Source organism: Arachis hypogaea, chromosome 9, assembly GCF_003086295.3.
Source record: "Arachis hypogaea cultivar Tifrunner chromosome 9, arahy.Tifrunner.gnm2.J5K5, whole genome shotgun sequence".
Classification (NCBI taxonomy): Eukaryota; Viridiplantae; Streptophyta; class Magnoliopsida; order Fabales; family Fabaceae; genus Arachis; species Arachis hypogaea.
In genome coordinates this window covers 57422037-57431314 of record NC_092044.1, presented here as the reverse complement: position 1 = coordinate 57431314, position 9278 = coordinate 57422037, and the positions used below count along the sequence as shown (strand labels likewise).

Sequence of the window (9278 nt, the reverse complement as noted above, 5' to 3'; positions counted from 1 at the left end):
AACTAGGAGGAAGTTTCAAAAAAAAGTACTAAATAGAAGAACATTTAATCAAATATTAAAAGAAAATTTTACTTTAAAACGGTTGGACTTTTTTTGCTTATATATATATAATGTGATAATAATAATAATATGATAATTGTTTTATATATCAGACAAAAATAAACATTTTTTTCTATGATCTTAAGAAATGTTTTGTAAGTCCCTAACCTTGTTATCTATTTTTGTAGTGTTAGGCCTCATATTATCATTTTGATTCATATATAATCCGGATGATAAATTATTTAGTTACGTGCTTCCTTTTTTACTATGATATACTTGTTTATTATTATTATTATTAAAAAATAACAGGCTAAATTGTTGCCATAACATAGTAGAAGTATGGAAGTTTGTCATTCTTCTCTGATGGAGGAAACAAAATTCTTTTTACTAGTTTATTTAACGTTTAGTTTAATTAAAATAAATTTTATTAGAATAAATTTTAGTACGAGCTTAATATTGTTATTCATTATAAAATATTTATAGAATTATTCGTAGATAAATTTTGGAAAAAAGAAAAAAAACCATGATTTTTGATTTTATTTTTAAATAAACTTTATTTTTAATTTTAAAAAAAATTTATTTTTATTTTTTAATAATATTAATTTCTTACCGTATATAATTATTCAATTATCTTTTAATCATATATAAATAAATTACTCTTAATAAGACTTTTTTGTATTATTCAATTATCTTTTATAAAAATAATTAATTATTAAAATAATTAAACTTTTCACAACAATAATAATAAAAAAATTATGAACGAAAAAAATTAACCATCCTGATAACTTTTTGTATTTTTATTCATATTTTAATTATAAATATAAATATAATTTAATTATATTATTTATAAAATGTTACTATAGATGTAGATAAAATTTAGTTATATTATTTATATATAGTTTTATTGTACTGTATTGCTTATAAAGTTAGATTATAATTATGACAATAGAAATGTTCTTGTATTATTATATGTGTGAGTGAGTAATTGACAGTGTTAAAATATTATTCTTAATTATAAGTAAGGGTTATAACTTAAAAAATCAAAGACTCAATTAAAAAGAAACAAAAAAAACGATGTTAAAATATTCTAATTCTTGAAAATAAAAATATTCGAAATTCAATTAAAAATTATTTAAAATTTAAAGTCAATAAAAATTTATATTCAATATGTTTTGTATTAAATATATTTAATAACCTATTATATCATATTGGTTTAAATTAGTTGTTATAATGTTAATTTTTTAATAACACTTTATTAGAAAAAATCATCTTTTTATTATTTTTTAAAAACTAATTAATTATATATATATATTGTTACATTACATCTTAGTATAAAGAACTTATTTACTTCTAATGCTTTTTTTAAAAATAAAAATAAATTTTAAATTAGTAAATTTTAATCTATAATATAATAATAATATAGTAATTATTTTATATATTATACGAATAAAAATTAATTATTTTTTTATTTATAAAAATTTTAAGAGCTTGGCATATATATATATATATATATATATATATATATATATATATATATATATATATATATATATATATATATATATATATATATATATTTATTGATGAATGAGATATATTTTTTTATGTAAATAATCTTTTAAAAAAATCTAATAGTTAATCTATTATCTTTTTTGTTTTAGTCCAAATTAAATATTTTTTATTATTTTTGGAAAGAAAATCTTTTGAGGAATTTAATAATATGTTATGAGGAACACCGAATAAAGTATACAGAAACCAATTAAAACACAACATGAAAACATCTTTAAAAAAAGACGATTTATGCATCTTTTTCTGAGTTGCCTCCATTATAGATCCTAAAACAAATTTTCTTAGTAAATTATGTGTAATGAATAATATTTTGAGAATGAAATGGTTCACTAGCATTTTTAATTTTTATGTCCCCGCAAAAGGAATAACGTTGAACAAATTTGATTTTAGCATATATATTTTTGCCTCCCGGTCGTTAAATTTTCTGGGTCGATCACTGAGTCCACGGATAGTCACGCATGTCGTTCGGTGTCCAACGGTTCCTTTCGGGTCACACCAGGGGTATTTGTAAACCGATCGAATGATGAAATGACGGTTCGGTCGACCGGTAAACCGGTTTCACCCACAGACCAAGCAAAACCAGTTCGGTTTTTAAAACCATTCCTCTTATGTTTGCTCCCAAGTAATGTTTCATTGGCGCCAAAACCGAACCCTCTCCCCCCTAATCCAGATGGATGGGACAGACAGAATGACACGACCTATAGCGATTTGAAAGGCATCTCGGGAGAAGGGTTCAACGAAAAGACCAAACTGGACATCCATTCATGAATGCCGGTACACATGCATGAAATCCCTAGGACATAGTGAGATGCATTCCTCCTGCCATGTAAAGTTCTCATTATGGGCAAATCGGTCAAATCACTGAAGTTGTGTTAGGCATAGCCAGGCACGGGTGGGAATTGTTGTCACAAGACCTGAAATGTGGTTGTTCACTACTCCACTTGCAATAGACAGCAAGGTAAAGAATCTTGCATAACCACAGGTCACGTTCTAAGTCGTGGGGACTGTGGAGTGGCACACGGGAATCTACTGATGCTAGTAGAGAATGACCACCATGTTGGAGAGGCTCCCACCCCCATGATAGCCTTCTGAGAGACGAAACGGCCCCGTCCTTGTGCCAGCAACTCGTCTGTGATTCTGCCACGTGCCCTACGACAACATGTGAGTAGTTTATTGATAAGATTCGTGAAACCTTTTTTACTGCACCTTTTTTTTACGAACATCGTGTCTTTTCTGTGCCCTTGCTCACGTGTTGGCGTATCTATGGATACCCAAGTGAGATTCCTGACAGTAGCGTTTTCTCCTTAGCAATTACTTCACGTTAGTTATTGGGTCCGCCCGAGGGGGGGTTCTTGCAGGAAGTGAAGTTGTTTTCCTTTTTTGTTTTGTCCTTTAACCGCCGGTGCTTAGGTTTTGTTGGGCTTTTTGCGGGGCTCCGATGCCTTCTGTTACAACAGTAATTGGCAGGTTAAAGGTGGGCCTAGTCAATGACATTCACAACGTTGAAAGGGAAAAATATTTTGCTGCGATGTTAACGGAACCGTAGATAAAAAACTGGGGGGATTTATCTTGTTTGGGCAAAAGAGAGAAAAAAGAGTTTGAGGTCCAATTGCAACTGGTTTATCTTTAGTTTTGTGTATGGGCCCACGTCTTGGATAGAGTGGATGAGTCCGGCCCTAAATGTTTTGAAAGGGGGTTGGTTTGGGCGGATTGACCAGTCGCTCTATTGAGGGTGGCACCGGTGTAGGGTTCAGGATTTGTTGTTGGGTTAGGGCGCAGAATACCCACATGCCGTGGAAACCCCCCCTTCGCAGCGGTCGCCTAGCTATTCGGGAGAACCCCCTGACCTCTAACGGCGACGTAGTCGTGTGTTAACCTCGACGAAGATGCCGCTGCCCACGGTGTTTTGAACGAAAGGTTTGGCTCCTTCTGGCCGCTCATCCTCACCGCTGTACCATGGTGCTCTGCATGGATGATTCCTGTCCTGATTAGGTATGGCCACGAGTGGGGGCGCTCAGCAGCGGCTCGGGACAAATGTGTTGTCTGTCCTGGCGCTATCCTTATCCCTCGCCTTGTTCAGGTGAGCCAAGATTCTACGCACCTTCACATCGTGAATTAGTTTTCAGGTGATTCGAAGATGGTTTCTCAAGAGGGTCTGTAATCAGGTCCAGTTGACTTGGTTGTAAGCCTACCACGGATGTACATTTCTCCTGTGGCTGATTTGTCATTGGTTTACAATGTTGTTTGATTTTACTCACATTGCAAACTAACACGTTAGGTGGGGTTGTGTTGCAGGCATTCACGGCGGCTTTCATTTGGTGAGAGCCCACGCGGATCAGTGGCAAAGCCATTGGCAAGGACATTGTTTTGTCACACGGGTTCCGATTCCAAATGCTCTTCTTCATGTGCAAGGAAAAGGTGGAGAGGAAGTCCTATCACGTGAGTATGACCATATTTGCTTTTGGTGTTGTTAGTATATGATGCCGATGACGTGTTCATGTTCACTACTCCATGCTGACCAATAATGCCCGACCAAAAATCTGATTGCAGGTTTCCCCCGGCTGCTGTGAACGAACTAGAGTGGTCTGCTGGGAGTTACGGCTCCTCCAGTCGAGGCCCGAGCCATGTAAGTATGATAATAGACACTTGCAACTTAGTCGTTATGTGGAATGCCGTCGGTGTAATTGTATAAGGGAATGTAAATATGTTGCAGGAATGCAGCCCCAAAGCAAAGAGCGTGGTGAGCACAGTTTCCGGCCTACAGTCCGATCTCCGGCAATTGTCAGATGCAATATCGCAACATGATGTAGTGGTGTCGGAGATAAGAGACGCAATCCAGCTTCTCATGGATAGCAGGTCCCGCCGCCGTTTGTGGTGCCAACTGGAGGGCATTGCACGAGTTGCAGACGTGATCGACACAACCCCTGCACCGAGGTCTCCAACAAGAGGGAGAAGAAGAAACAGGTTATCAAAAGCAGTGGTAGAAGCAAACCATCCAAAGCAACCAAGCCATTGCGGAGTCCTATCATGGATACCACCTTCACCGTCGACCACATCCCTTTCATCACCAAGAGGTCAAAAATGGCTATGGAGAAACCTTACCCATTTGCTAATGAGACCCGATCCCTCCGTATCCCGGAGGTGGTGAGTATGTAACAAGGATTTGTTTTACTTGTTTAGCTAATTTTATACCATTTTTTATCCTTCCGTGGGTGTCCCAATGGATTCCCTTCCTTCAATTTCAGGTTGATCTTACCACCGACGACCAGACGGAGAAGATCCCATTGGCAAATTCATGCAAATCATGAATTTGAGACAGGCGTCCCATCTTCCAGGCAAAGGAGCGATCTCCACTCCAAGGAACCTGCTGCTGTCGTGAACATAGGCAAAGTAGTGAGTATGACAGTGCAGGGCATTCCAAAGGTGAGCTAGTTAATTCTAGTCATGTCTTCGTCTTTCCAAGTTGGTATGGATTGAACGACGGTTACACATGCAAGGGCCTTAACTAACTCAGTGGTATTGATGTAGTCTATGAATCTGGTGTTCCGCCCGACCGATGACATGAATCTGTCCGGAGTGGAGTTGGTCGTCGCGACGTATATCTTCATGCGACATCTTCCGGAGAGGTATGCAATCCCTTCGCTCTGTTCTGAAGTCCATTGTATTGCATGGATCAGCAGTTATGACTGTTTATTATGATGATAGCGAGATTCTTATAGACATTGGGGACTGCTATGCCACTCGGGGAGCGCTCATGACTCTGGCACCGAAGATGGAGGTTGTGGACGATGTGAGCACCAATTCCTTAATTCGTTGCCCAGTCCTGTGACATCCCCGTTATCTCAGATACTGCCAATATTCCATTAAATCGGTGTACCTTTGTTGGTGTGATTGCAAGTGCTGAACACGGTGGTCCGCATGCTCACACTTGCGTTGACGGCACATGCTTGGTTCCTTCCAATGACAATCATGGTAAGAATAGTTAGACATTTGTGGTAGAAGCATGAATTGAATTATTTAGTCTACTTTCTCCATTTAGGGATTAATTCATTTTTCTAATGGTTTGCTGTGCCCTGTGGGTACTGATACCTTGGAAAAATAATTAGGATAGTATACTGGACATGTACCACAAATCCAGGGGTGGACATTTTTATATGAACCCCCAACAAGTGTTACTGAATAGAGTTTAGAGCTATGGTGAACATTGTCTTCCTTGTTGTAGAATGATCCAACAAATAAACCATTACACAAAACAAGCAAATTAAAATTTCCTGCATATACCATTGCGCATTATATTTTCCAACTTATGCAGACTTTTTGTGTTCTCTTCATAGAAAAAAGTAAAACAATATGCTAAGTAAGGCGCTAGTCATAAGAAGATAGTAAGTCAACACTTCCTACTAAGAAAAGCAACTAACATTTGCAAACATTCGAACCAAATTTTAGGTACAATTTAGATCTCAAGGTAAAATAAGAAAACCACCGCGAACTGTGTAATATAACAAAATATGTAAGTTAAAAATTTGCAGAAGGCACTATCAACAAAGATATGACAGATTAGAGCTTTTTTTTATGTATCTAAAAAAACAATTATGTTCGAGAATCCACTCAAAAGCCAAGTATGACATGTAGTTTGCATAACGATCTGTGACTTTTGGGTTGTGGAATGCAATAAATAATATTCAGTTCACTGTGGTTTTACTCTCTGGAGTAATAAGAATTAGATGAAAACCTGGAAGAAGAATAAATGAGGCTCTGCCACCATCTCCCTAAAGATACACGTTTCCATGTGGTTTTCTGCGAAGAGTAACAAATAACATGAATAATGTTGTATGAATCATTAAACCTTAAAATTGCTAGGCTTCAGGAATCAAGGAACAAATGGAAACTTTAATGGTTGTGTAGCAGAAGGCACTGTCTCGTCCTATTGAGAGTAGGGACCACTATATATTAATTTAATGTGGCATGATGCGAAACACAATAGTTTAGAGTTTTGTATATTCTTTGGAAATTAAATTTAGAAACCATGATCATGTTACGAATTGCTTGGTATTAGTTGTCATGTAATTGTTCTTTTTCAATTTTTTTGTACTTGTATCTTTCTCATAGTCGCCTTATGAATTTCTAGAATTATTATTAGTTGATAGAAACACTTTAATGAATTTCAAATTCACATAACACATTTGATAGGCTAATTAATTTATACTCGTGTATTTTATATTTTTAATTATATAAAACATAAAAATATAAATGACCGTCACATGAATATTTAATGAAGTAACTTAACTAACAGAATACTTAAATATAGATAAGTTTATGTTTTATTACATGTTAACCGATGAAATACTATGAAAAAACTATAAAGACTGTGATAATCCTTTTTTTGTTAGTATTTATTTTTTTAATTAAAAACCAAAAATACGGGTATATCTATTCATCAATGTATCGTAATATATTTAGGTAAACATGATTTTAATTTCGCACCCTTCCACTCTTAGATTCCTGGATCCGTCCCTATTGTAAGCTATTTCGAATCCATCAAATAACATTCTATTCATTTCTTCTGTAACACATAAAACAGTTATAGGTCAATAATTTGATGCCTCAACCAGCGAGGGAACCAGAAATTTTAAGATGGAGGGGACGAATTTCAGATAGTTAATCTCATTCCATAAAAAGAATTAACTTATAGTTATTAGAGTGGGTTTTGTTATACGTTAATCAATATATATATCATTATAATTTTTTCTCTCAAATGTATTTTTTATAGGATTTTTTCATTAAAAAATATAAGAATATGAATCGTGCATAATGAAATTAAAAAATACCACTACTTTATAACGGGTTCGGTTAAAAATGATCACGTATCTTACTAATTAAAGATAACTCTTTCAATAATTTGAATATAAATATGAGTTTCTTATTATTTAGTAATGATAACGCTGTTATTGTTGAGTTGTTATTGTTAATAATTTTCATATTAGTAGTATGATGGAATTTTTTCCTTTTCTATGTTCAGCAAGCTGCAGTCGGCGGAAGGTCTATCACCTCAGCTAACATAAGGGCGATACGTAACAACTACATGCGTAGTAAGGTTGACCAGGTGACCCGGGTATTGTCACCGCCACCAGTTTTGTGTTACTCATATTGTGGCTGCACATTTTCTCCTACCTTGTACTTTGAGTTTGGCCATGTGGTTTTTGTAGGTGTATCAGCCCATGTGGTCTGACCAACACTGGTACCTAATGATAATCGACGTCCGTGAGCAGAAGCTGATCTACCTAGACTCACTTAGAGACCCACGTGAAGCGGCCGCAAGGAAAACGGCTATGATGCACATCGTAAGCCACTCTAGTTATCTAGCACTAGTCCATAACCACACTGCTTATGATTTTCATAGAGCACCGTCCAGTAATAATGTTTTTTCTTAACGTATTGTAGGCGCTTTACCTGGAGGGAATGACACTGGGAAATTCGTGGCTCTCCTGGGACAGGGCGACGCGTCCCTGGTTCTCTACGTTCGAATTTGAAGAGCCTGATGTGCCTCAGCAGGCAGCAGACTCGTAAGATCATACACACCCCTATTTGCCCTAATATCATTATTACATCGTAAACCCTTTGCTTTGATGGTGTCTCAGTCTCATGTTGGCCTGACAAGCGTCCTGAACTGACTAAAACTTCTGTCTTTGCAGCATGGACTGTGGCATCTGGGTAGCACAATGGATGATTCGAGCGCACATGTGGCAAGACTACACGATGCAAGTTTGGTGGGAATCAGCTTATCAATTTATTCCATTTGAAGTTATAATGTCTTGCTTCTTCATCGCCACCACTAGCAAGTGACTAACCTCGCATCCGTTGCTATTGTGAGCCATCTCAGCATGTCAACGCTGCCACTCGGATGCGCTTAGTGATAGACTTGGTTATGAAGTCTCACAACCAACTTGCGCAGGACTCCGTATCCAAAGCATTTGCACACTGGCAAACGGAAACTGCATAGAGTAAGCGTGTCCTTTGTTAGGCCAAGTCGCGATGGTAAATATTTTGTGGTCAGTAACGTGTGGGCAGTTATTTTTTGGATCGCCCATCTATTTTGGTTACCATGGGGCAAATATTTTTTGTACCAATCAGTTGTTTCGGAACTTTTGGGACATTTGATTTTTTTGATAGCCTTTATATTCCGTTTCCGTTGGGTTAAATGATTTTTTTTATTTGCCCTTCGGCGTGCTATGATCTTCTACATTGTTAAACCTTTACGTTGCATCTTTGCTGGACGGATGCCATTTTGAAGTACAGCGGGGCCTTGGATGGAAAAATGTATGGAGTTGATTTAGTTTTATCTTCTTCTAATGTGACATGAATCGTATTCCTTTAATGCTTTGGGTTTCTTGCAAGACAGTTTACAATACCCGGCTGCAATCTTAGAGTCGACTTGGTAAATCCCAAAGCAATTTTAAATTCATAGGAGAAAACATAGTTGGTTCTTAAAGGTCCAGCTTCAATACATGAAAAGTGTCGAAGGAACTTATAGTTGTAGCCCTATAGTAAAATGTCGACCTGCTAAGACCTTTAGAAGGCCCTACACAATTTTTAAATTGAAGCCGCCAGTTTACTTTCAACCTTGAGGCCATTCAGGGTAATATCTAACTAAAGGAATGGAAAAGAGAACA

At 36.4% G+C, this 9278-nt stretch overlaps 1 protein-coding gene across 18 annotated transcripts; it reads left to right on the top strand.

Moving 5' to 3' along the window:
- The first annotated feature begins 2228 nt into the window (after positions 1 to 2228).
- On the top strand, positions 2229 to 8947 carry LOC112710909 (uncharacterized). 18 transcript variants are annotated; one of them, XR_011865755.1, is made up of 11 exons: positions 2272 to 3688; positions 3904 to 4047; positions 4159 to 4234; positions 4322 to 4752; positions 4854 to 5031; positions 5137 to 5234; positions 5328 to 5580; positions 7628 to 7720; positions 7815 to 7949; positions 8050 to 8171; positions 8301 to 8947. XR_011865755.1 is itself a non-coding variant. In XM_072202969.1 (7 exons), coding segments are annotated over exons 1-7 (1053 nt in total). In that variant the 5' UTR covers positions 2229 to 2767; the 3' UTR covers positions 5438 to 5884. The 18 variants fall into 18 exon arrangements, 6 of the variants coding, with proteins under 6 accessions (XP_072059070.1, XP_072059067.1, XP_072059068.1 ...); XR_011865758.1 differs by having other exon boundaries at positions 5314 to 5580; XR_011865759.1 differs by having other exon boundaries at positions 5314 to 5580; positions 7628 to 7949; positions 8301 to 8375; positions 8489 to 8947.
- Positions 8948 to 9278: the final 331 nt, after the last annotated feature.

Coding starts and splice junctions, on each gene's coding strand:
- LOC112710909 (XM_025763374.3), top strand. CDS start 3,643: ATGTGTTGTCTGTCCTGGCGCTATCCTTATCCCTCGCCTTGTTCAGGT. Junction 4,048..4,158: donor TGGAGAGGAAGTCCTATCAC/GTGAGTATGACC, acceptor ATCTGATTGCAG/GTTTCCCCCGGCTGCTGTGA. Junction 4,235..4,321: donor CCAGTCGAGGCCCGAGCCAT/GTAAGTATGATA, acceptor AATATGTTGCAG/GAATGCAGCCCCAAAGCAAA.